Genomic DNA, 27,360 nt, shown 5'->3' on the forward strand with positions numbered 1-27,360 from the left:
CACAAACAGGAAGCTGTAGAAAGCAAAAACTTAAACACTTGTTATAAATTGTTTTACTTGTTACTGCTCCGCTCTCTAACTTAATTCCTCCTTCTTACATGGCTGAATCACTGTAAGTGGAGTGAGTCTGGACCCTCTGACCACGCATGTCTGTCTAATCAGAGGAGCTGTCTTTGAAGCTGATTGAGCCCCGGTTCAGAAATAACAAACATCATTACTCCTGATTCCTTGTAGACGGCCTGACTGCAACACAAACACAGCAACCTCTAACACAAAAATAGCGACATTATCAAAGAGCTGTGCAGAAATAAAATTAATAAATGTCCATGTGCCTGTTAATCAGCAAGAGATCAATATCTTATGTAACGAGGGTTTCTCTGAGTACTGCCATAGGAGAATAAATTGTAATATTTTTCCTTATTAAGTAAGATTAATCTAGATCAGGATTATACTCAGAGTAATCTGTCTAATTTACTGAAAATTTATGAAGTAAAGCTGCTTGTTATATTTGAGTTACTTCTGATTAAACTAACTATGAAGAAAGATGTCTTAATAAATCTAATAGCTCCCATTTTGGAAACACACATTATTTGTTTTAAGTATTTGAGGTCTTAAATACTGACTCTCCTTGTATTAATCCCTACAAGAAGCACTTTTCAATTTACTTAATTGCCTCTGACTTTTCAATTTAATCTCAGCACAACTTCAGAGTCAGCATTTAAAGTATTTATTTATGTCCAGGTTCATTGTGATCACCTTCTCTTTTTACCTTTACATCAACACAAAACCTCAACATGTTCAATGTGTCTGTGACTAATTGCTCTTTATATTAATTTTCCGCCTTTTCATCTCTTCTAAGTGTGTGTGTTTGAAAAGTTGATTCAAAGTTGGAATGTGAAGTGTTTTTTTAATCATAAAACGAAGGTAAAGGGCCTTTTATCAGTAAAGCCATCTATCATTTACAAGATGTTTGCTTTCAGCTTCATTACATAAACTCCTGGTGACTTAGAAATTACACACATATTTGCTTATATACTTTATTTATTATCTTTAGCGTAACAGACAAGGACTTGAAGTGAACTTGTATCTTTACATATAAATGATATGTGATGATATTTCTCTTAAACTGTTTGTCATTGATTTCTGCATTGCAGGGGAGATTTAGACATATCACTTGGTCTCTGTTGGTTCTTCTGTGCCTGTTTTGTCTGCATATATGTATATGTGTGGTTCTTAAAACATTCCACTTTAATTTTTTAAAATCTTCTTCAGTCTCCAACAGTAAATTAATTAAGATGTAGCAGCTCTTCAGATTATGATGAACTGTTGGTCTGCAGACTAATAATGGGTTCATTAATGCTATCTGAGTTTGAGTAGTACACTCATGTCAAACTTTTTAAGTTTTTATTTTATGTATAACTTGAAAAGAAATGGGTGTAAACACTTTGTAACAGGTCATTTTTGCTTCTATTGTTTCCTATAAACGAACCAGGACATGTCCCACTTGCTTTAATAATCAAAGAAGTACAGAAAATAAATTATGTATGCTGTTGTTGTCATGAAAAAAACCAACAACAAATAGATTGCTAAAGTTAATTTTTCTCTAACTTCATGAACAATTAAAAGCAATACTTGAGTTAACTAACTTTGAGTATGACAATCCAAAAAATTGTCTATTCAATTTCAAATTACCTCTGTGACACTACTTGAATAGCAGATGACACTTAGTTTGGTTTATTATCTGGTGTTTTGTGGTGGAATATTACCTCTAAATTGAATTTGTTGAATTATGAAGAGTTGTAGACACAAGCTGCAAACCAGAAGGCACAAATGTTAACTAGTTATCAGTAAGGGTGCAGAATAAATGCACAAACTGCTTGCTATTAGCACTAAAATGTGCACTGCTTTATGAAATATGGTGAAATACCATAAGAGTCAAAAATAATTTAAAGACACATCCTCATGTTCTACTTTTATCAGGGAACTTTTCTAAGTATGGGTTTGTTTTTCTGAAATGTAAGCCCGACCAGCGTCAGCTGCAGATCTGTCTGACTTGCCCAAGCCATAATTTGAGCTAACACCAACAATGTGTGGACTGATAGTGTCTAAACTTTGGGCCAGATGGTGAATACTAAATGCCCACATGCCGTAATGGAGTTGCATAATAATGAGGTCTTCAATAAAATTGCAAGAATTTTTTACCCACAATGAAGATACAATATTTAGAGAGAAAATGACGGAGACAGCTGGATTATTAATAGATGCTCTGTGAGCTTTGACATTCCAGTTACTAAAATCTTTGTCAGGTCTGAGCAAACAAAATCAAATATATTATTGACATGGAGAAATGACTCTGTCAAATATTAGATCCAGGCAGTTGTTTGCGTTTGCACAATTGCACATATTATTATTGCAATGACAATTGAAATTTGAAATTTTGTGCAACCCTAAAGCAAACATGCATTGCAATGTTTTAATGACGTTCTAGTTGGATTAAAGTAACTTTGATGTGTTTCCTGCATACAGTAAACCAATCACAACATAACCTTTAACATGCCCTTGTAATCTAATGAGTTACAGTACTGGGACTTGGCTTGCTTGGAAAAACATAAATCAAGTCCTCATAATGACTAGATATAGATTTATGTCTCCTTAAGTGACATGCACTGTCCCTTCTTCGTTTTCTCTTCTCTCTGAAAACTCAGAAAATGTTTGTTTGATCTATTTACCAATTCCTTGGCATGAAACCATCATGCTCCTGCCACATCAGCCTCTGCAGATGTTTGATTAATGTGTGTATCACAGTGGGCTGATGCCTTCGTCCGTCTGTATTTGCGCTGCATCGATTTTGAGCAGTCTGGTCATACTCAGAGACTATCATGTGTTGGTCATAGAGCTCCCTGAGGCGTTGGGCTGATCAGCTGATGGGGAAAAGCCCTGATTGAATGTCACTTCACTCACAACTGACTTTGAGCACATTATTGATTTCTGCAAACCCTGCTCATTCTTTGTCTGCAAATGTTGTGCCTTCTTTGGTCTGTACTTCTGTGTGTGTGTGTGTGTGTGTGTGTGCGTGCGTGCGTGTGTGTGTGTGTGTGTTGAAGAGCTCCAAATGGAGGCATAGAGGCTCTTTCATCTGTTGAGTTAGTACCAAGCCTTATTCTTCACCTGTGTTTGATGTCACAACAAATAGGATGTCTGAGTGTGTGTGTTTTTTTTTCCTATTTCAGAGACGATCTCAAAAGCCAGAGGCTTAGAGTCAGAACCCCCAGAATTTATTGGTAAAAGGTTGTTTCTGAAATGAAAATCGGATTTTGATGCATTTGCATTCAAATGGTTGAGCTGAGTTAGTTTTTGAATTGTTGTTTTTTGTCCTTTCTGTTTCTCCATCTTCCTTGCAGAGGACACAGCGTTTGAGGCAGGCGTGCGGGTGCAGATCCACAGTCAGGCGGAGCCGCCATTTGTTCACGAACTTGGGTTTGGCGTGGCCCCTGGCTTCCAGACCTTCGTGGCCACTCAGGAGCAGAGGGTAGGTGCCCCATCATTATCATCATCATCACTTTTTTTGTGCACTTTCCCTACCTCTACTCCACACATTGGGTTTATCCCTTAGAGATAATGTGATGAATAACCTGCCATAACAGGCATGATTAGTTTCTGTGCATCCAGGTTCATGTGTGAGGGGGGAATGATGTTTATTTTCTTGTTCTGCCTTGGGGCCTTCAGGTGACCTCTTTGGTCTCCTGGTGACTGTTGACAGATGAGTGATGAACTTGCCCCTATTATTTCCAGCCATGACCTTTCCGGTAGAGTTGCTCTCAACCCAATCTAAGCTTTACTCAATCATGCTAAACATTATTCTGTCACATTAACCTGCATGGTCTACAGATATACACAGCCAATGCCAGTTAATGTTTTCTCTCCATTGCCTCTCTTCTACTTCAGACGGCTGTTTATCAAAGCTCTTCACTGAAGTTCAAGTAGCCTATTCACATCTCAAGATGAATCTGTTTATTCTGCCCCCATCAGACTTACCTAATGTAGTTATGAAGTGTTTTGTAACACTAACAAGAAGCAGAAACTTAAACAGACAAATTCCGATTGAATGCTAACAGGGAATTGACCCTGATAAAAAAATAACCGTGATACATAACCTACATATAGCTTCTCTCCATAAAAATATGAAAACATTGTTCCAGTTCAAATCTGGAGATACAAATGTTACACAGTTATCTGATAGAGAAAAATCTAAAGTGCTGTGCGGTGAGTATTTTCAATAGGTTGGAACTTTAAGGCAGAGTTTAGGGTTGAAATATCAAACTATTTAGTCTAACTTTGTTTTTAATGAGTATTTCTTTTCTTTTCAATGTTATTTCCAATGCCTTTAACGTTATAACCCGTGAAGTTCACAAAAATGACTTCACGACACCTTGAATTTGACTTGAGTGGATTTGATTCCTTGTCATTTCTGAACAATAAAACTACTGATCTGTTTATCAGTTCTATCCAAAAATAATATCCATGTTTCTGTCCCACATTTCTGTGACTTTAAATGGAGTATCGGCATTAATCACTGCTGTCTTCCCAACATTCTTTTCCTCGGGTTGGCTTTTGCATAATGCCAGCCTGTTACATGTTACTTTGTTTTCATTGTGCGTTTATACGCAGTTTTTAGAGCTTTGTGTAAGCTGACAGCTAGATTATACATTTTCGCAACAGAAACCACATATTCGTTTTAGGCGGGTGCCGGTGCCAATTCCTTTAATGAACTAAGAACCTGCTGCTTCTCTTTTCATCAAAGTTCTACGAAATTGAAACATCACTGTAGCGACGTAGTTTTGTAAAAACACATTTGTTTTTAAAGCTCAGTTTTACCTGGTCTTTACCTGATGAGATAATTTCACAGCTACATGAAGCAATGCTACACATCAGTTAAAGTTTTTAATACTGAGCTATGAAACAGAATAGAGTTCATGTAAAAATGTCGATCTTTGGGATTTTGTATATGTTTCTCCTGTTTCAGAAGGCAAAGAAAAAAATTTCAGATTACCATTATAAAACTACTGGCTGTTGTGCATGAAAAGATAACTCAGTCAGTGCTAATCACTGTAACAATGTGGGTAAGTCGAGATGATGATGCCATGTCTTTGTTTGTTTCTTCTAGGTTATTTCTCAACATTTGGTTAGATTCACACGTATGTATGTTTCTTTAGGGTAAAACCTGAAGCTCTCTACTTGCTGGTGTGAATCTCAGAGAAATCCAAACAAATCTGGAGCAACACAAAACTTTTTATTAATCTTTTTATTCATCAAAACAGTTTCATTTAACAGAAACTGTTTTGCTTGGGGAGTTCAGTGACAACATGAAGGCCAAAGATACAGAAATGTATTGTTTTAGTCTTGTAAATTGAAATAGACCTCATAGTGCCGTGGAGATCTCTGTCTGAGTGTTTGTGTTTTCTAAAGCTTTAAGTTAGCGTTTAAAATATTAGGCTATCCATTGGTAAAGCATTTTGGGATTTTTATTGGCGAAATGCAATGTTTAGCTAAAATCTACTACTTAACTCACTGTTGTCAACATTAAAACAAAACTTTACTAAAGTAGCCTGGAAGGCCACACTTAGAAGAATAATCAATTTCTCTAAAATTTGCAAACATTACAGTTTGCAAATGTGCTAAAGGAAAAGGACTTAGCTTGTCATCAAAGTTAACCTGAGATAATATTATGAGGAGAAATCTGAATCAGCCAATTTTATCAAATACAAGGGTAAAGTAAGTAAAGCTGGGAATTTGAAAAAAAAAGTTACATTTTCTATATAAATATTCTGGGATATGGTAAATACAAATTATTTTGTTAATCCTAAATGACTTAAACTAGGAAGATTTACTTTAATGTCAGACAATAAGGAAGAAAATCTGATTTATCTTAGTAAGTACGTAAATATCTGATTTACCTGTACATCCATTGGCACAATCGTCCAACCACAGCCGCATTTTTTTAATATTGCCATCAAAATGTTGATGGTATTATTCTGACTGGATAATCTATCCGCTCTTCCACTTCTTGGCAAAAATTTGTAGAGTTCATTTGGATTAGTTGGTTTGTTGACTCAGTCCAGTCTGGCACAGGACTTAGGCACACTCAACAATTTTCCAAAAGGGTTGAGACTAAAACTTTGGGGAGGCTTTTCAGAGAGTTCATGACAAATTGATCAACACTAAGACATTCAGCAGGAGTGATTGGAAACTTTATTTGAATGTATGCTTAGTTTTGAAACGTGTTTCTGAAAAGCTCTTAGAAATGCTCCTTTGTCCCTGTGTCAGAAAGTTTAAAACTTTACTTTAAATTTAAAACAATTTCATAAACATTGAAAGGTTTTGACTTTCTAACATATTTGTCGTTCTCCCATTGAATTAATTAACTTTTACTGTACAAATCATCAGTATAATTCCTTTATTTCTAATGGAAATAAATATGGAAAAATTGGGTAACATGCAAAACAAAAAGCTTAAAAGTTTGATGCCAAATGAATAAAAATCTCAGATGTCTGAGCGGAAGGGGCTGCTGCAGAAGGTCCTAAATCAACGTTGGCAGCGCCAAAGTTTGTGCAGCAGCAGGCTGAGGAGCAGGTGGGGAGTGTCTGTAAATGGAACTCCAGCCAGATGGGTTGGATCAAATGATTATTTTCAGATTATCTGTGATGCCACAATGAAACTAAGCAAAGATGGGCATCCTTCCTGTTTGTTTGTTTATTACATTGCGGTATTTTATCAGAAACTTTCATCATCTGCGGCTTATAAATGCAAAAAAAGAAGAGTGAATTGTTGAGTTTACTGCTCAGAGGAAAGGTTTGCAAAAGGCTTTTAGTACAGAACGTTTACATATGTTCTATGAGGGAGTCATGATCACCGATTAGTACTGAGTTCAGTTTTAAAGTTTCTGGATATGGGTGGGAAAAAAAAGACAGTGGAATGCATTGTCCCATCAATGTAGGTATGGAAATAGTGCTGTTAAATGTTAAAGTTATACACATAAATGCATACTTTAACACAATTAATTAGGTTTTATTAGAGCTGTCATTCCGTGTTTTGTTTCACTGATATCAAATTACTTTATATGTATTTCCACTGCAAAAACATAAGAACCAGAGTTTTATTCTGGCTATAGTTTTTCTCTTCCTCTAGGACCAAATCAGACAAAAGTAGAAGGAAATCTGCCACAAAATTGGCAGAAGAAACTTTTTTTTCCTCAACTAAAAGTAGGGTTGGTATGGACAAGATGCCAACCGTTTCTTATCAGTTGAATATCCTGATTTCATTGTCGTCATCTCCTCCTCAGGATCTCTGAATTTAAGTGCGAATGGATTTCTGTGGCTTTCTGTGTCTCCATTGTTGCTGTTAATATGAGGCACAAGATTTATACAAAGTACTTCTGAGTCAAATTGATTTAAATTAACTCTCAGAGCATAGCCACTATAAAATTGTCATAAATTACTACTTTAGATAGCTGATTGCAATCCCAATCTCAACCCCTTTCTTCCTTTCTTTCTCGTAGTCCAGATTGGTGTGATTTGTTTGAAATCCAGTATGCCTACACAGTTCCATTGGGTTTTTAAGTGGCAGCCCATAGGTTTAAACAATATTCACTGTCTGAAGTCAGTATTGTATTTGTCTGATTTGTAGATCAACTGTCTAGTGACAGAATCACCTCAATTGGTTTATTTTGTGTGAAAGGTTTTTCTCAAAAAGTTTTTAAGTCATCTCCATGGCAGAATTGGGAACCCAGCAGAAAAAAGTGAACAAACAGCTGTTTTTACACACTGTAAGAAAATATTATCATTAACAGGGCTGGCTAGCCAAAATTGATATCCAAGGTGGAGCATCCAATTTAGTGTTTTTTCATACTTATTTTGCTATTTAAGGAATTTAGACTGCATTAAATTTCCTCTAGTTAATTGTTAACAATTATTATGATTACCCTGATGAAACCTGAATGGAATAATTCTGCACTGAACAGAAATTCATTAAAACACAGTTTGCAGCTGTGTACTGATGTTGAAAAAACAGAGCTATTTCACTGCTATGTCTGTGTTTAGGGTAGAGGTGGGTTGATCCTCAACGGCTGATGTCATGCATATTTTAGATGTGTCTGTGCTGCACCACACCTGAATCAGAAAATTGAATTACCTCTGTGGTTCGTTTCCAGATTTAACCAGCTAATGTTCCTTTCATGCAAATGAAGTGTTTTCTAACAGGCAAACATTTAAAACATGCACGACCTTTGGGTGGAGTCTGGCTTCAAAACTGCTGTACTTAGAGAAGCCAAACCTAGAATTAACTATTTATGGAGTTCACATTATTTAAATCACAGGCTTGATTTGTAAGACTACTGTATTTTAAAAAAATTTAAAGTGAAATTTCTTCTTAGCCTTTTCGTTATGAGCCCTATATTTTATATTGCTTCAATGATGTTTGTAATGAATGAATGCATGGTGAATATTTTTATATTAATGAAAAAGTGCTAGTTCTAGTACTGGCACTATATTTCACTCTTAATATGGAAGAAATATCTTGTTATAAGTGAAAACCAGTACTTTTTATTAGTGCTGTAGTAGCGCAGGGGAAACGCACGACCCACGTATTGAGGCCTTAGTCCTCGTGGTGGTGGTCGCAGGTTCGATTCTCAGCCTGGCGGCATTTACCAAATATCTTCCCCCTTTCTGATTACCCTGTTTCCTGTCAAATTACTTTCAAATAAAGGCCACTGGAGCCAACAAAACCTTTAAAATAAAATAAACAAGCTCATATAAATTGTTGAAAGTTGCTTGGAAATTAATTTGGTCTCATTTCAAGTGTACTAAGACATTTGCACAAGAAACTAGAGCAAAAATATCTGGTAAGATTCAGAGTTTTTGCAGTACAATAATTTAAATCTTAAGTACATTTTGAAATGGCTTCACAGGTCAACTTATTTTTTTCCAAATCCAGTCCTGTTAGTTCATCATCACTGCCATTTTGTAAAATACCAGACCTAAAGTGATAAAATCAGATTAAATCCATGCACATCTCATCTTTGTCTTTCAAAGTCGGTCAAACGACACTGAATGATTAAATCATCCTGGAAACAAGATGAGACATTTCAGCTAAGAGTTTTGGGACATTTCTTCAATAAAGTTTAAACGTGACCTTCCCACATCAGAGCTTGATATATTGAAGCAATAAACAGTTAGAGAGGAGACATGCTCAACAATGTGTAGGCATCCTGAGTAATGCGGCTCTCAGGGTCTGTGCTCGTCTGCCAGCCCTGTTCTGTGACTGGCAGGGCGTAGACGAGCCGTCCTCTGCATGCCTGTGAAAACGCTGCTCCTCTTCACAACCCTGAACAGGAGAGGGAAAAAAAAAGGGCAAATTTTACCCCTGCTAATTGATACAGAGCTGCTGCAAGTTTGGACCCATCTCCTTCACCTTCTACCTTAAGTTGTTTTTTTATTTAAATCTGAGAAATAACAATCAATATTTTGACTGACAGCATACCTAAAAGAAAGATCTAAATCTGGCTGTGTGGCTCATTTTAAAATGGTGATAAGTGAATCTTGGTAACAGATACCAGTCATTCTGCCTGGAAAATTTGCTTAACAAAGAGATTAAATTAACAGATTTTAATTAATGCCATCAGACCTACATCAAAGCAGCTTTAATCAAGCCAACCTCTGGGCCGACAGAAAGAGTCCTCATGCAACCTTTTTTTTATTTTTATTTAAGCTCTCTGAATTCAGAATTGGCTAGCAGTAGTCTTTTAAATTAAACTAAAAGGGCATGCTGTTCCTCTACCACAGGAAAGCAATATTTCCATTGACAAAACATCTTTATTTTTCCAGGAAGACTCCTAATTCAAACCCAGGGTCTTTGTATTGCTGCTTAGCACTCTGCTCAGAAATCCAACAATAACACATAAAGGTGGTTTTGCTCAAACCTATTGTTCACAATTTGCATTTCAGCTCACCCAGGCAGCACTAATGGGATGACCTCATTGTAACTCATGCTGTTATCTACTTTTTAACAACATCTCTGCTCTGCAGAGCTGTATGGCCTAATTAAAGTATTGCTCTGGTACAACAGGGGAATCGAGCATGGATTAATAACACATTGAGTGGCCCACAAGCCTCGGCTTTTATTAGATAAGACCACAATCAGGTCCACAGGTCTCAACATAGTGAGAAGTGATATTGAATTATTTGATTACAGAGAATTAATCAAATCTCACATCAGCTACATCTGACTTTAATTAGGCCAGAAGGTGAAATGTGAGGGTGATTGTAAAGGTTAAGGATCGCCAAGAAGAAAATTTTTTAAATCTCTGACATAATTAATAGCTTCTCAATGTCAGTATATAGCATGTAATTGTTGCTGGCTTTGAGAAAGGCATATTTTTTTATAATAAGAAACAATTTAGCTGCATCCAAATGGATGAAGGTTTTTGGACACTGAAATGCCAAGCTTTCCAGGCTGCTGCGTGGATTTAGTCGAAATCTATTGTTCTACTCTAGTGTTGCTAAGATGATAGCATCTTCCATCTTGCACCGTAGCTGAGAAGCAATATCACCTGAAAAGAAATCAAGCCAAGGCTTCAAATTCTGTCATTACCAACAAGCAGAGTGGAGCCAGGTTTAATCTGGCAGGATGCTCCACCCACCCCAAAAAAAGTCTTTTGGCAGAACAAGCTGACTCACTTGGGATCCTCTGAGATGACAGCAAGGGAAACTGGGAACAGAGGGTGATGGATACAAAGCAGGGCTGGACCTCGATGCCTGTGCTGTGGAGCAGATGGGCCTCCATGCTGCTCAGCCCAGTGTCCCTCAATCCTCATCTGTTGTCCCATCCTTCACAACCGCAGGAGCATTTCTATGTGCTTCCCTCACTTTATGTTGGGGGATTTTTCTCAAAGCGTCTGGCTAACTGTTGAATTACTGTCTGCCAAGCCATCTTGGTTCTTGAAGCACTCTGCCTCCATGGGATCTTTAGGATTCAGTTGGTTATTTACAAAACTTTTCAGTGGTTTTTACTTTGTTTTTATTTTAATTTCCATCTGTTTAAAGTCAATAAAAAGTGTATAGTTTACTCGTGTTTATCCAAACCTAATAAAGAATCCGTCCTTTCAAGGTAACACTGCAAAAACACAAAATCCTACCAAGTCTTTTTGGTATAATATCTTAACAGGCTTGAAATAAGATAATGATATTTTTTCAACAAGAAATAGGAGCTTATTTTAAGTAAACAATTTCTGAAAAAGCACCAGTTCCACTGGCTGATAATGTCACTTATAATAAGACATTTTCCCCATGAGACAGTGATTAGCTTTCTGAAATCTTTTGGTCTTTTTCATGCTAGTGTGTGACAAAAAAATGTAACTCTGCTTTCAAAGAATGTTGCTAATTCCAGTTATTTTGCAATTTAACAAGAAGACAATAACTTTACTTCTGGCCTTAAGAAATAAAATGACTTGATTTGATTTTCTTTTCCAGTTGGCAGAGAAAGCTAACTGGACTCCTGGTTCTCTTCTTCCCCTCAGTTGACCTACCTGCCTCCCCCATGGGGAGAGTGTGAGTCCAAGGCTCTGGAGTCGGGCTTCTTTCAGGTCTACAGCGTAACGGCCTGCAGAATTGACTGTGAAACTCGCTACATTGTGGAGAACTGCAACTGCAGGATGGTGCACATGCCAGGTAAGCATCTCTGTTGTACTCTGCGACGATGTATTGAGCGCTCATTCATCAACAAGAGTTTTCAGCAAGGTTGCAGTATTTTCCAGGAGATTTACCAGCATCATATTGATATGACAAATCAATACTGGATTAGTTGTTGGCATTTTAAAAAGCCCTAGGACTACAAGGTGTACCTGGGAGGTACAAGGAGGCTGTTTCTCACAGAAAAATTCTCATTCGTTCACATGTTTTCACTTCATTTGTTAGGTTTTCCAATAAGCTCATGTTTAAGCATCAAGGCTGATTAAATGTGCTGTAATGTACAGTATTTATTCTGTTCCCAGGTGACGCCTCCTACTGCACCCCTGAGCAGTATAAAGACTGCGCCGAGCCTGCTTTGGGTAAGACAGTTTGGACACACACAAGTCAAGAAGAAACACATACAGTATCATGGTTTATGCATCATTACAGCCTCTGCAAATGACTTGGCAGAGACTGTTGTACAGATGAATTTTAAAGAAGTGAAAGATAAAGTAAAAAAAAATATTTGATTTATAAGAAATTACTGCAAAACAATTTACTCAGAGAACATTTAAATAATACACCTACTTGTTTCAGAAACTTTTATTACATTCTGCAGTATAATCAAATTGCACTAATAAAACTGCAGATATTTCAGAGTATTTTTTCCACATATCTCTGGTGAAGTGCATGAGGTTCAGATGGTAGCCATCTTAATCTTTCCACTTTTGTGTGAAGGACTCAAGTCTGTAACCAGCAGCAGAGTCGACAGGGACCGCAGTGTTAGAGTTCAATTTAATGCATGGATAGTCAGAGAGATAATACATCACAAAGCCTGGACTGAAGTAAATGGATGGAGACATGTAAAAGGTTTTAGAGAGTTAACTTCTTCCTTCATATTCAAGTATTCATATACAGGGATTTGAAATGCACCTGTATGAAGTTCATATCAGATTTGGTTCTTTATTTAACATACACAAAGAGGGAAACAGGTAAACATTCACTGAAGACCTCAACACCATCACTGAGGTTTCATCTTCAAAATCAGTTTTCTGTTTCTTTTATTTCTGAAATTAGACAGAGAGATATGAATAGAAATACAATGTTCTACATTAAATAAATAGATCCAAGCGTCAATTTCAAGAGCGGGGTATAAATATTAAGCAAAACAAATTAAAGTCATTAAAAATGGATCTCTAAACTCATAAAGATGTCATTAAAATCACATTTTAATGTGATTTTAATTGGTTGGTAAATAAAGAAAACAAGTAATGACAAAATTTTGGCATTACAAGCACCAACATTTACTAAGAGAGGAGGAATGTCTGCCAAATGAAAAACGAACAAGCTGAAAAATGAGTCGCTAGATGATGTCACCTTCAACTGAAGGAGAAATAAATGCCTATGTTGATATGGAGACTCAGGATGAAGTAAGATTATATAAGAAAGAAACAGGAGTTATGGAGAGCTTTACTTTAGAGAGGAACTGGGAAGAAATCTTATTTTGTCTTTGGTTTCATTTGTGCATAAATTTGCCACTCCATTTTCTACCTTTACATTTAAATGATAACCATTTTAGTCATATCGTATGTCTAGGTTGTTGCAGATCTATAGATAATCACAGAGAAAGAAGCTGGGTGTGGCTATACACTTCTTTCTATTTTTATGTATCCATCATTACCTGGGTTTTTTATATGCTGTATTTTTAACAGTTCAGCAATATGGGATTTTTTTTTAATTAAGTTTATAGACAAAGCCCTTTCAGTTTGATATTTTTATTGAAACATTAGTTCAGAATATCCATAAAAAATAACTGAGGATAAAGGATTATGCTGCAGCTTTATGGTGTGTGTATTCTCATTTTGTTCCAAAAATCCTGGAATGAGCCAAAAAATGTTCAGGAAGTGAACAACAAAAAACAAAACTTCATAATTAATATTGACTTTGCAGAAGCAAATTGTGTATATTTATTGCAGTTATCATTTACAATATGTTTGGACAGTAACCCATTTTTGAAGTCATTTAAAACTTGAGAAATGTTGCAGTATGGTATTGTTGTCTCCATGGAAACGGCTCTTTCTGCTTCTCAGGCCCTGATTGTGGAATTTTTAAATGATCCATGAGGAATCTTTACCCTCATTACCTGTCTCAGATACATTTCCCCAGGTTGCGTCTTTGGCATTGATTATGAGACACGGCCATGTTTGCATGCACAATTTTTTACAATTATGGCTTTTTATCTTGTGCATGGTTTGCTAAACTATGTTATTCATTCATTAAGAGGCAGAAAATGAGAGGCTGCTGAGGCTCTTTGAACCCAGAGCACAGATATAGACAGACAGTCCTCGACGTAAGAGAGAGAGAGACATGCACAGAGCACAGAGCTTAAACACAGGTCATGAAGTTTTATGATGTTCGAAACAAAGCACTGAATTTGTGTATTTTAGTCCACATCTGATTAACTGAACTACACTTTTTTCTTCCTGTTAGAAGCTGTAAATATTGCACTGGAACTTGCTTCAGTAATTGCTTCAAATGTAAAGACTTCTAGCAACACATCATGCGTATGTTTTGATTGTGATCCATGTTTAAAATCAAATTATTCCGAACCCAAAAGATTTCATATATTAAGTTTGCAGCATCTGCTAATTACATAAGCCACAAGTTTAGTTCACATTTAGCTTCCTTGAAATGGACTGATGAGTTTATACATCTGGCAGCATCAACAATACATACAATAGAGTCTAATTCATATTCTTTGCAGATTATTTCAAAGTCACATGTTGGAATATTCCTGCTTGGTCACATTTAGGTTCTGACAGAAACGCATCAAATATCAGGGAAACAATATAAAAGCTTGTCTGCCACCATGATAAGGATGTAATTGCTGTAAGGTCATTAAAGATATTCCAATTAAGTGCTCAAATATACAATTTTTTGAATGAAAAAAAAAAAGATTTTTTAAAAATGAAAATTAAGAGCAGTGAACATGTCAGCTCTTAGACAGAGGAAAGCTATTGTAGCATTTTTTGGGGAGCAGAGAGTGAGTCTTTGAAAGAACTCCACTGTCTCTGCTGGAGGTCCTGAACCGCGCAGGCTGGACTCCCCTTGATGGTGAGCAATTTGTTCTCTGACCTCTTGACCCCGACTTATTCTACTCATCTCCACATTCTGTCCAATAAGTCTACCTGCCCTTTCAATGACTTTATTGAGTGTGTTTACATCCCTGGTGTAGATGTTGCTTCTTCAGCTTACCAAAGTGGAGTAGATAACACTTGCAACTGCAGACTGGAACGTGATCTGTAGTGTATTGCTGCACACACTAAAGAATCAGTTTTCTTAAAAAATAGTCTCCAGTCCAGCCTGAAGTTATGGTGCAAAGTCATTTAATCTTAGCTAAAAACAGGGAGATGTCACGACGGCTAACACTCAACCCAAAACCACAACATCACTGCTGCTTATCAGTCTAATGTAGAAAAAAGTAACAGTAATTAATTGCTTAAATCACCCAAATTAATGGAAATTAATCTTTTTTTTTTTTTTATAAGTCGTGGCTTTATTAAAACTTAAGTAACAATATGAATTGTTTTGTAGAAACTAGATATTTTTTGGAAAAAAAGGTATTAACTTGTTTCAAAAGTTTTCTGAGTGGTTTCCAACCCTGTTAACTTACACAAGTGGTCAAAACACCATTAGAGCAACTTTCTCTCCCCTCACAGCCTTCCGTCTGCTCAGCCTACACTTCTCCCATCAAATGGTAAATTATTTCTGCAAAGCCAGAAAGGTTTCCAAAAAGCAGAAAAAAAGGCAGCCAAGGGCAACAATGCCTCCAAGCAATTGGCATCAAAGCTGTACACTCCCACACCACAAGGATATTTAGTGCAAGATAATGTGACTGAGTTAGCACTCTGAAGCAGGATGTTGCACTAAATGATGCAGGAAAGCAGAAAGATTTGGTGTATTTTCCTGCAGTTGGCTTCCCCTTTCAGAGGATGCTGCATGCACCGAAGTTTGATTGGATTTTTATACCTCTGTAACTGTGTCCCTTAGGTTTTGGAAACAAATCTTTATTGTTTTTTTTTCTTTTTTCTTTTTTAAGAGGCTGCGGCATCTGTTGGATTCTAACATCTCGTTTTTCTAATCTTCCTTGACTGAATATGATGCAGACTGCGTGATAATAGATTGTAGTTCCTGCTGCAGCAGCTCAGTGATCAGTTCTTCAAAAATGGTGCAATAGTCAGACTATATCAGTAGTTCTGATACATTCAAGGTTTTTTTTTTTTTTGGTTTTTATGAAGTAATATTCCAAAATATGCTGGTATTTAAGTTTGCAAAGTAAGAATGCCGTAAGGAGCTTATGGTAATTTGTTCTAAGTAAGAGAAAATTTGTAAAGAAAGTGGACAAAAGGTTTCAAGGCTCGGACAAAGTATCAGTCATTTAAATGCGCAGAGAGGTGCTCCTATGAATCCAATAACGTCACATTTGAATAAAAAATAAGCCACCACTGTGGAGCTGTATTAAATCCTCTCTCTCACTTACATGTCTGCGAAGCCCTGGCAGCTATTATTGCACCGTGGGGGGGGATCTGCCTTTTGCTCTGTGATCTGCAGGTCTGCCACAGAGCTGCTATAGTGAGGTGCAGCCCTGAAAGCATTAACCCATTTTTATTTTCCATTCAAAGAAAAGCTAGTGAATTTCCTGAAAGAAAAAAAAAACTGAAATCCAATGATTTCTTAAGACTGTATTGGATAGGTGTTTCACTAATGCCATCTGTTTAAACAATTTTAAAGTCTCCAACCTTAGTAAAGGGCGTTTGAGCGGCAGACACGTCAGACTGAGCTATATCTGAAAGGCTTGTGCCTCTTTGCATTAGAATCATCGTTGTCTGAGTTTTCCTAAGTAAGCTGAAGGCATCACACACAACTATCCACTGAGGGATTTTTTTTCCCATCTTCAAGCTGCCAGTGCAGAGCCCTGAATGTAGCTTTCTGTGGCAAAAATTTGTTGCTGTCAGGGTGAAGGCTGTTTCAACTGAAGCCGCCCCGGGGCATGTTTGTGTTCACAGCTTTACATTCTTCCCCTCTGTGATGCAGACTATGACTTAGGCTGTCATTAGAGCTTCTGTGGAGCAAACATTTACACGACCTGAGCCGCTGTGTAAAATGGGGCAGTGTTCAGCAGTCATGTTTGCTCTCCTTCTGTCCCCGTGTTGTGGGTGTGTGTGTGCGTGTGTGTGTGTGTGTGTGTGTGTGTGTGTTTTTTTTTTATGCATGACCTTTGAATTCAGGTGGAATACAAAAGCGAAATGTCAGATCCACTTGGCTTTCTGAAGCTCAGAGTCTGTAGAGGCAGAGGCTGAGAGAGGCTACTTTAGTCTGAAACTGATATGTTTTCCATGTTTATCACATTTGTAAATAAAAATAAATAAATAAATAAATAAATAAATAAAATCCCAGAAGGCATTTCACAGTTTCTGTTGAAATTTACAACTAAAGCTGAAGAGTACATCGTGATTTAAAAAGAGCTACCTAAGCTGAGTTATGTTTCTGTATAGACAGAAAATAAGGTACTGAAAACGTAATTAACTGCAATTAGATGTCTCTCATGATTATTCTATGAATTATTAGACTCATAATGTCACCTATCTGCCGGGAAATGAGACAAACAGATTAGCAACGTTGTCAGAACTCTGTTGGCTCAGTAAAATCAAAGCCTCCATCCCTCCGGACGCGTCTGAGACAGTAATCCATACATTTATTACATCTCAGTCGGATTACAGGTGTTAATCAGGCATTGCTAATGGGTCTGCAGGCAGTAGAAAATGCAACAGCTCTTCCTGACTGGAAGCCAACGGCAAAATCATACCAGCCCTGGATTAGAAATCTTGCACCAGCTTCCTATTTATTACAGTAATCAGTTTAAAACTTTATTTCTGTCTAAAGTTGTAATGACTTGGCCTGACACTTCTAATCTGATCGTCTTTGCTATTAAAATCCGTCTTGGTCTCTCGTTCGTTGATTGGAGAGACAAGTAGAGCAAGTTCACCTTTTCTTGTCAGTTTCAGCTTAGAATACATATTTTTTCAATCACTTCATCTGTAGTTAAACTGGACATCAATACGTGTGTTGTGCTACTTTTGATCATTTTGCTAGCTTTAGTTGTTGTTTACTAAGTGAACCACTTTGGTCAGCTGTTATTTTATATAATTAACTTTGTCTTGATTTGATTTATTTATTTTTTTTTTAGTTTTTATTGATGTAAATTTATGGTTTTGTGTGAAATTTGCATGAAATGTCAGAATATCCTGACATTTAGTCCTGGTTGTCTTCTATATATAGAACTTCAAGTGCAAAGCTTTTAAATTGCACAAAGTCAAGCAGCTTTTTTCACTCAGTAACTGTCCTAATTGATAATATAATGCATCAATAACGCTCTAACAGGGCAGAAACAGCCGACCAATCGTAATTTTTGTTTGCACGTCATTGTATTGTGTAAAATACGTCCTCACTGTGAAGTCATTACCTTTTTACTGCCCTTGTGCAACCAACAAATTCAGTCCTTAATGCTCCAATAAATCTACAACGGAGAAGAAACTGTTTTGTTGCCCTTCTCCTTTCATTAAACGAACATGAAAAGTTTTTGTAGTTATTAAACTAAAGACTGTCTTTCCAGTTCCCACACACTAAATATAGATTTTTATTTTGTTGTATAAAATTCTCGCACATCTCTTGCTGAACTAAAACACCAATTAAAATGCCCTGTCTGGCATCAGCTGATAATTGATCTTCTTACATAACATCAGATTAATGCATCCATTGTTTGATCTGCAAACGACTTTCCTTTTGGCCTTTTATTTCATCAGATTTTATTATCAAATCTCAGCCAAGGCCTTTTAAACAAGAGTTATTTTTTCATTGTTATATATAAAATGTCTCGAGGGTAGAAGGCCTTAATGAAATTTGCACAGGGTCAGCACAATATTCATGAGTCCATCAGAAGCTCCAAATTAATACTGTGATGGAGCCCAGACAGCTACGGCCTTTTAAAGTGGATGTGTCAAAATATTTATGACCCTGTTGATGGAAAAGACTGACTATGCGCCTAAAATGTTTCCCATTTCTATCAACTTCATCCCATCCATCATCAACACATTTCATTTTCACCGCCCAAATTCCTGCGTGGCCATTACCATTTCTGTCCAAAGCTAAGCTGTCGGCTGTGGAGAGCAGCAGCTGCATGTGCAGGACGCCGTGCAACATGACCCGCTACAACAAGGAGCTGTCCATGGTCAAAATCCCCAGCAAGACGTCAGCGCGCTACCTGCAGAAGAAGTTCAACAAGTCAGAGAAGTACATCTCGTGAGTAGTTGTGTTTTTCTAACAGTTTGACTGCAGCAGCACCTAAACATTTAACGCTTAAGTAATATATTAGCAAGTAACAACTGACTGTTTTAGGTTGTCAGACTTTTTCTGCTTAAAATAATATAATTTGTTAAAAAGACAATTTCTCAATTGACTTGTTATGAAATGTTTAAAACAAATATATGTAATAAAAACAGCTTGTTATTATTTTTGGAATTACTCATTAAAGATAACATTACAATTATCAGCCTTGATAATTGTAATGTTAATTATCAAGGCATTACAATGCCTAAGAGACATATCTAAGAGACAATATCTATATGTCTCTTAGATATTGCCTATAGGTAATATCTAAGAGATATTACCTATAGACACAAGAGTTTAAATCATGTTTTAATATATTTATTCATAGAATGGTTTTTATGGCTGAATCACTTAGATTTATGGAGCCTTACCAAACCTGTTCTTATTTTTAATGATAGAAGTATTAAATATATTGTATTTTACTTGGATTTCATGTGATACCCAACATAAGAAAGTGCATCGTTGTAAACGTGAAGTTTTTTTCTAATTTTTACAAGTTAAAATCTGATAATTGTTATGCATTTCTAGTTATTTTATTATTTTTACAAGCCTTTTGGGATATGTTTTGACCCACTTTGCACATCTTGTCTCCTGATTCCTACTTTAGGTCTGAACTTTGACTAAGCCATTCTGACAGCCTTAGTATGCCTTGGCCTTAACCTGTAAATAATATAAAAATTGCAGCTCTGAGTTTATGTTGTTATCATTCTGCTGGAAGCTGAACCTCTGGCCTAGAATTGAGTCTTTGCAGCCGCTGACAGATTTGTCTGTTTTAATCCACTTCACAGCTTCACCTCTGACCTTTCTGCTGTGATTCTTGGTCTACATGCAGCTTTCTAACAAAAACCTTCACACAGCAGCTGGATTTCTACTGAGATCAAATTACAAACATGTGAACACACACATGATAAATAATCAGGAGCCTTTTGAAGGAAATTGATTGCAATGGCTTTTATTTAAGTATATTTTGAGAAAAAGAGCCTAGAATAAAAATGCACATCACACCTTCCTCTTTTTATTTGTAAAAATGAATCACACAAAATCTAAAAACACATTGAAGCTTATGATTAGAAAAAGCTTTTGCAGGGCACTGCTTGTCCAACTGAATGTGATTACTTGCTATGTTCTATAACATAGATAGGACTAAGTATCAGACACTTTTGCTGTCTGTTTGAAGCTGAGCTGCGGCTACAAGGGCGTTCTCTGTCCATACGGTTAAAAACTGTTCATTATTACGTTTCCTACGTTAGAAAAAAGTCTGGCTATATTTCCTCTTTTGCAGAGACAACATCTTGGTGCTGGATGTGTTCTTTGAAGCTCTGAACTACGAGACCATTGAGCAGAAAAAAGCCTATGAGGTGGCAGGATTACTGGGTATGTCTGCTGGACTGGCCTTCATTTCACTAAACCTGGGTTCATCACTCGTTCATTTATCAATCCTAGATATGCATCCGATGACATTAATGATAATGTCATCGGCGATGTCACCTTGACATTTTTGATTTATTTGAATTTTTATCACTTCTGTCACGGGAAGCCTTTTATTAGAATTTATTTCCAGAACTTGTCTGTTAAGTTAGATGGATTTCTGTGTATGTTAAAGGTTCGCAGGTCCAGAATTAACCAAAGAAAAGGAACTATTATCCAAAACCCAAGAAACTGCTCATAACCCTACATAGAACATGTCCTTAAAGTAACGCCAAGCTTCTCCGCAAGTTATTCTGAGTTTTTAACACATCTTTACCAAAAGTAAAATACTGATAAATAGTGTTTTGCTTTCTGCCGCCTCCTTGCCTGAAGCACTACAATAAGCTAGCTCAGTGTAAAAGAAAATAAAGATTTTTTGTATTTGTTATTCTTATGATTTGAGGTCATGTGGGCCGTTTTTTCTTTTTTCTTACTGCACATACATCTTTCTGCAGGTGATATTGGAGGACAGATGGGTTTGTTCATCGGAGCCAGCATCCTCACCATCTTAGAACTGTTTGATTATGCCTATGAGGTCAGTGACATGCCTTTTTTTAGTTTTACACGAACTTTTTCCAAAAGCTGTTTTTAGAAAACAATATTGTAAAACCATCAGCATGGTGAAATGAAGCTTTAATGTTTTTATACCAACCACTGTGATAATGTCTTGAAATGATTTTTGAGACGCAAAATCTTTATCTTCCGTTAAGTAATTACTATTTTATGAAAAAAGATCAGTACAGATCTACAAGAAATCATTTGTTTCTCATTTTGCTTTTTTATCACACTTAAATATTAAAGTTAGTAAAGTTAATTATGTTTATCAGACATGAGATGAATAAATACAAAAAAACGCATCAAAACAACTCCAAGAACAAATGAGTGATCCAGATTTCAATCTCTAAGTTCAGCCATAAGAATCATTTCTCTTAAGGTTTGGTTTTGTTCTGTACTTTAAGGTATCTTACTTAAAAAACTGTTTTTCATACCGAGTCAGTGTGGCGTCAGCATCACTGCAGTACTGAATGGGACAGTGATGTATTGTATATTTTTAGTTTCCATATTTTTAAAAAACTTTTCTTTGAAGTTGAACGTAGCAGGAGCTTTTGTAGCGTCTCATTTCAATGGTTTGTTTTTCTGTGAAAAGCTGAAGCACCAAACCAGCTGAAACCAGAGTCAGCGTCGCTCACGCTAAAAGCAGATAAAAGCCGGACTTACTTTAGAGCTGGCTGAAATAAAGGGCCACGGATTGTAAATTTCTATTACGTTTTCTCAACTGAATGCTTCTTTTTAAGGCTTTTGTGTTTCTTTCAGCTTCAGCTTTCAGCTTTTTTTCTGATGAGCGGATAATTGTCTTCACTTTTTCAGATTTCTAAAATTCAGAGAGAAAGTAATTGCAAAGATTTTTTTCTTCTTTTTTGCTTTTATTCTGATGGAATAATTAAGTGATTGATATCTAAAACCCTCAAATCACCCTGTTCTTTCTCTCCAAAGCTAATCTGGAGAGCTTTTGTTCTGAATCATATTGGAATGATTTGCTGCTTTATGTACCATCCATGTTCACCTTGACTACGGCCAAGTTTCTCTCTGCACTCAGTGCAGAAGCAGAGGAACTGTTTACATGCTTTGCTACAGAGCTCTCTGTGTTACTTTCTGATCTACAGGTGGTGAAGGACAGATTACTGGACTTACTCAGCAGAGAGGAGGAGGATGAGAGTCATGCTGAGGAAGTGGTACCTTTGCATATTCATTTCAAGTCATTTAGCATGTGGATTCTCTATAATGTCTTTCAAAGTTTGTTCTTTTCTGTCTTTGCAAAAGCAGGTGAAACAAAAGCATGAAAAATGAGTGAACAGTTAAAAGCTTTTTAGTTTAAAAAAATGAAAATTCACCTTGTAGATTCATCCGTATAAATCTGTGTCATCAGGATTGTTGATGGGAAGTTTTTTTAAAGAAAAAATTTGTCTGTGATGTTAGTTGAGAAGGGAAGTAAAAGTGTGTGAAGCAGGTGTGAACAAATCGTCTGCACTGATAACTTACAACACAAGAACAAAATTATCTGCAGATAATTTTGATTCTCTTCTTTGTTCAAGGCAGATAGAAATGACACTGTTGCAGTTTAGGCAAAATAAATATTCTTAGTAACAGACAACACACCGCCTTCTGAATATTCTGCCTGTGTTGGTTTTGCAAATAAAGCAATGGCAGTGCAAATATCGCAGACAAGAACAGAAGAGTTGGGCACACAAAGAAGTAACGGACACAGTTTGATCTGTGTTCAGATACTATTGTTTGATTTCGGAGGCTTCCTTGGCACTCGCCCATAATTTATTTCTTTCTCACAAAATGAGATGCTGGTTGTGTTTGTGCGTTTTGTTTTTAGATCTGAAGAGCAGTTTGTTTTCAAATATGACATGAGTGCATTTATATCATTGTTAGTTCACATGAAAAGCAGGAGTTTTTCAGACTCTATATGAAAACATATTTTTATATGGCAGGAAGTGAATTTAATATTTATTTGACATCATTTTATTAGGCTTTATTTCAAATGTCATTAGACCTTATTACAATGTTTTATGTATTCTTTTTAAGGAATACCTTCAATATGATTAAACAGGCATGTCCCTGTAACATTATTTCTCTTAAAACACAAGATTAAAACTAAGCATTGATAGTTTTGTAGCGTTATAAATTACATTAAATCGTATTAATGCTTATTGTTATATAATGACTTTGTTGTTTTCATATTGATCCTTTTCATACATTTAAACATAAAATGCATGTTCACATTGTGGGAGACATATCAACAGTGAATACAGTGAACCCTTGTTTTTCGTGGGGGTTGTTCCGAAAAGAACCCGTGATAGGAGAAATCTGTGAAGTAGTTACCTTTATTTCTTTACAATTATTATACAGAATAATTAAATACTCTAATTGAAACCAAGGAACAAAACCTGTTTTCAGACCTAAGCATTTTTTTAAACAAATAGAATGCTTTCTTACAAATAACTACAGTAAAATAATCATTTTAATCATCAGTATGAAGTAGCTACAGTAGAACAAATTGTGACTCGCGTATTTCCTTGTTCCTCTGACTGACGCTGCGGCCTCACTCCGCTCTCTAGTGTTTTTTTTTCTTCTGAATCCTGTGGTGCAGGTGTGTTTTTTTCAAGAGAAGAACATAGTTATCGGTAGTTGTTGTCTCTTTTTTCTTCTGGGCAAAAATATTTGCCAAAATTTGCCAAGCTGTATTACGTATATTTAAATACCATAACGTCATTGAGAAGAAGCGCGGAGAGTGTTTAGCCAATCAGGACGCAGAACACAATGCACTGTGGAAAAAAAACTGCACTAAAAACTCCAGTGAGGCCATGAAAGGTGAACCGCGTTGCAGGGAAGGTTCACTCTATTTAGAATACCGGTAGTAAAAAATAGATTATATGTAGATTTTTTTTTTTTTTACCAGTATAAGATCATTTATATGAGGAAATTGTACAAGCGTTGTCAGACATTCAGACAAATATGTTTGGACCATAACTGCATAGATTTTTCTAAGACCTCTGGATGGCCTGTATGTGAGTGAGAGTTTTGCTTTCACTTGATCTGAAGTTCAGTTTGGACACTTTGACACCGAAAACAAAAAAACGTTCTTCTAAATGAAAGTTCAAATCTGAGGAAAGCACACTTGGCTAAATGACTTTGTCTTGGTTTTTCTTTGACTCAGAAGAAAAGTAGTTCTCTTGATGCTAAAGTTTATCCTGAAACATTTGGTCCCTTGAGTATCTTTACTGGTCTCATCTTGCCTTTTGTAGCACAACTCAAACTTAACAGGAATATTTCTCTTAAAATTTTGCTCTAGTGTTTTTCTATGTTTGCTTTTACTTCCCATTCATTGTAGCAGAGATGCTGAATATTTCTGCTGATTTGTTGCTGTTTGAAGCAGCCTCACTTGCTTATACAAACCAGAAGGTGCTGCGTTTGTATGTGTGTTCCTGCTTCGGCTGGATGCCTTTTAAAAGTCTTTCCATCTTTTCTTCTCAGAGCTCCTGTGACCCAGTGGCAAACCACTCAGAATCCATCAGCCACACGGTGACGGTCCCCCTCCAGACGACGCTGGGCACCCTGGAGGAAATTGCCTGCTGAAGTCCACCCCCGCCCTCCCCTTCACAGCCACACATACCCAGCAGCGAAGAGAAGTCCGCCTCCACCAGGTTTTGCTACAGATCCCTGTTGTAGCATCCTGCAAAAATCTTAACTGCATGGCGGGGAGGAGGCAGTGGGACTGAGGACAGGCTGTGCTCCGTCACAGCCCTCTGTCTGAGGCACTAATGGGGATTAAGGAGCTGTCAGCTGGATTTCTCAGCTTTTTTCTCTTTCCTTGGACTGTAGTGAGGGACGGGGATCCTCCGCTATGCCGGCCCTTCGACGGGGTTTCCACATATATGCACAAAGAATATCAAAGACTGTGTGGGACGCATCCCTACTGAGGGGTCTAATTCTTCTGCAGTATATCTATGTAAAAATCGAAAAAGAAATGTTGACATGTTGCTCACTGCCAAAATAGCTGTTCAAAACTGTTCTCCAAACTGCATGTGTTGATCTATCTTGCTCTCTTTGCTGATACATAGGCTGGACTTGCAGCTTTAGAGTACATGTGTGCCATTTTATCTTTCTACCTGCAGGAAAGTCCTGTGATAAAGGCCTAGGTGAAGAGTCAACCTTTGAATGTACAGATTGAACAAACGGTTGTCAAAGTCACCAGTCACAAGCAGTTGATCATTTATTATTTCAATATTATAAGAGAATAAGCCAGATATTATTGGTTTGGTTTAAGAAGAAAATATAGACTTTACTTTTTTCCCCCCAACAGAAAACAATCAGATATAAATATTTTTCTGTCCATATTTTGTTTCGTTCACATGCCGTATTTTTGTTAGTTGGTTTTAACAGCTGGCAGGTTTGCTGTGTGACTCCTGTAGCATTGAGTTTTTATTTACACACCTCATTGAAGGTATGTCAGACCCTAACTATGAATTACCAACTCCTGGCTGCCGTATCTCATCGGAGCACTCAGCTAATTGACACGGAGTCTAAATTATTAGCTTACCAAACAAGGAGTTATGTACACAGCGGGATTGTTTGGGCATTATTTGATTAACAGAGTGTCAGGGTGATGCTTAAGGTTGGCTATTATTATCTCAACAAATCTCTCTTTATTTTTATCCTCAACCAAAAGACAAAAATCACAAGCTTGACAATTTTAATCAGTATAAAACTACAACAGAAGCACCATGAGGAGGCAGGATGACTTAATCCAGTGGGTTTGCTGTGTGAGCTGTAAATACGTTTTTAATTTTTTCCTTATGAAACGGGTACCCAGCAAACACACCTGACGCAGATCAGAAACAGCTTTGACTCCAGGTGAAGGGGTGTGGTCGTATTTTTGGCGGTTCTGCTCAGTCTGCAGTTCTCGGTGTGATCTGCGCTTCTGATTGGTTGAATGTGTGAAAACAAAGGCGGCGCTCTGCTGCGAGCATCACACGTCCTCCTCAGGACGAATTCAGCTGGACCCCTCAGAGATTATCAATGGCTCTACACCAAAAGCTCCTTTGAGACTGTTTAGAAGATTTAGTGAATCTGGATTTTCTATTTCCAGTCCATGATCATCCTAGCATGGTCTCCGTGATCAGAATAACGCGCGTTGCAGGTAGGAATGAATTCAAGTGCTTTGTGAGAGTTTGAATTATGATTTCCCGGCTGTGTGGCGTAGCCTGCTGTCTCTTTGTTCTCTCTCATGTCGTGGCTTCTGACGAACACGGTGCTCTGCCGGCCTGGGGGAACCTGACACTGATGCTTCTTGCCGTGGCAACAACACTGGCTGTTTCCTCTCTTCTTCTTCGGCTTCAGTTGTTACTGGAGGACAGCGTTTTTCTCATTGTGTGACGCAGCATACAGTGTGTGTTTTTAATGTGAAATGATTAAATGAAGAAACATGTTTTACAGTCACTTGTGTCTTTGTGGTTATGACACACACACTGAAGACCAGCCGATTTATTTAAGTATAATGACAGAGGTGGAGGTTCAGATCATTGCTCCTAGTAAAAAGATCATTAACATTTTTATTTTCATACACCTAAAGAAACTACCTTAACAAATCACATAATTAGGAAATAGATTCCACTTATATGTAAGTTCAATTCATGTCACCAGTAGGTCTGCGAATGAAAGCTCACATCAACACAAAGAATTGGCTGGTTCAGTAGATGATTTATGATTCACCAAATTAATGTTGGCAGAGCTCTTTTGCAAAAGAGCCTCCAGTCAAAATAAAACAAAAGTCTAAATTCATTTATCCATACAAATGTTTATTCCAAAGAGTCAGAAAATAAAAACTGCACAGTCAAACTTTGACAAGTTTAATATTATGAGGAAGGAATTTTATTGTTCCGTGTTTTTTTTAAAAACATTTCACTTTTTATTGCAAGTGATAGATCAGGTCAGAAAACTTAAAATAAATTTCCCCTTTTAAAAAATAAACTTGTTTTTTGATAAAGTTTTGCCGATCTGCCGAGGTGTTTTTTGGGGGGTTTTTTGCCTTATTGAAATTTATTTATTTTGCAAAGCTGCAATGTAAACACTTTTTTTGCATCACACCAGACCACGAAGAAGACGACAACAGGAAGTAGCTGTAAAGTCATGGCACGGCTTAATTATTAATGGCTTATCA

At 36.9% G+C, this 27,360-nt stretch overlaps 1 protein-coding gene across 3 annotated transcripts in view; it reads left to right on the plus strand.

Moving 5' to 3' along the window:
- Window positions 1-26,628, plus strand: part of asic2 (acid-sensing (proton-gated) ion channel 2) — a 336,573-nt gene extending 309,945 nt beyond the window's left edge. For all 3 annotated transcript variants that reach the window (XM_044099872.1, XM_044099871.1, XM_044099870.1), the window contains 8 exons: window positions 3,402-3,529; window positions 11,570-11,720; window positions 12,044-12,100; window positions 18,926-19,079; window positions 20,449-20,540; window positions 21,089-21,168; window positions 22,298-22,366; window positions 24,675-26,628. In XM_044099872.1, coding sequence (XP_043955807.1) covers window positions 3,402-3,529; window positions 11,570-11,720; window positions 12,044-12,100; window positions 18,926-19,079; window positions 20,449-20,540; window positions 21,089-21,168; window positions 22,298-22,366; window positions 24,675-24,776 — 833 coding nt within the window. In that variant the 3' untranslated portion in view covers window positions 24,777-26,628. The remainder of the gene's footprint in view (window positions 1-3,401; window positions 3,530-11,569; window positions 11,721-12,043; window positions 12,101-18,925; window positions 19,080-20,448; window positions 20,541-21,088; window positions 21,169-22,297; window positions 22,367-24,674) is intronic.
- Window positions 26,629-27,360: the final 732 nt, after the last annotated feature.

This window comes from Gambusia affinis, linkage group LG19, assembly GCF_019740435.1.
Source record: "Gambusia affinis linkage group LG19, SWU_Gaff_1.0, whole genome shotgun sequence".
Taxonomy (NCBI): domain Eukaryota; kingdom Metazoa; phylum Chordata; class Actinopteri; order Cyprinodontiformes; family Poeciliidae; genus Gambusia; species Gambusia affinis.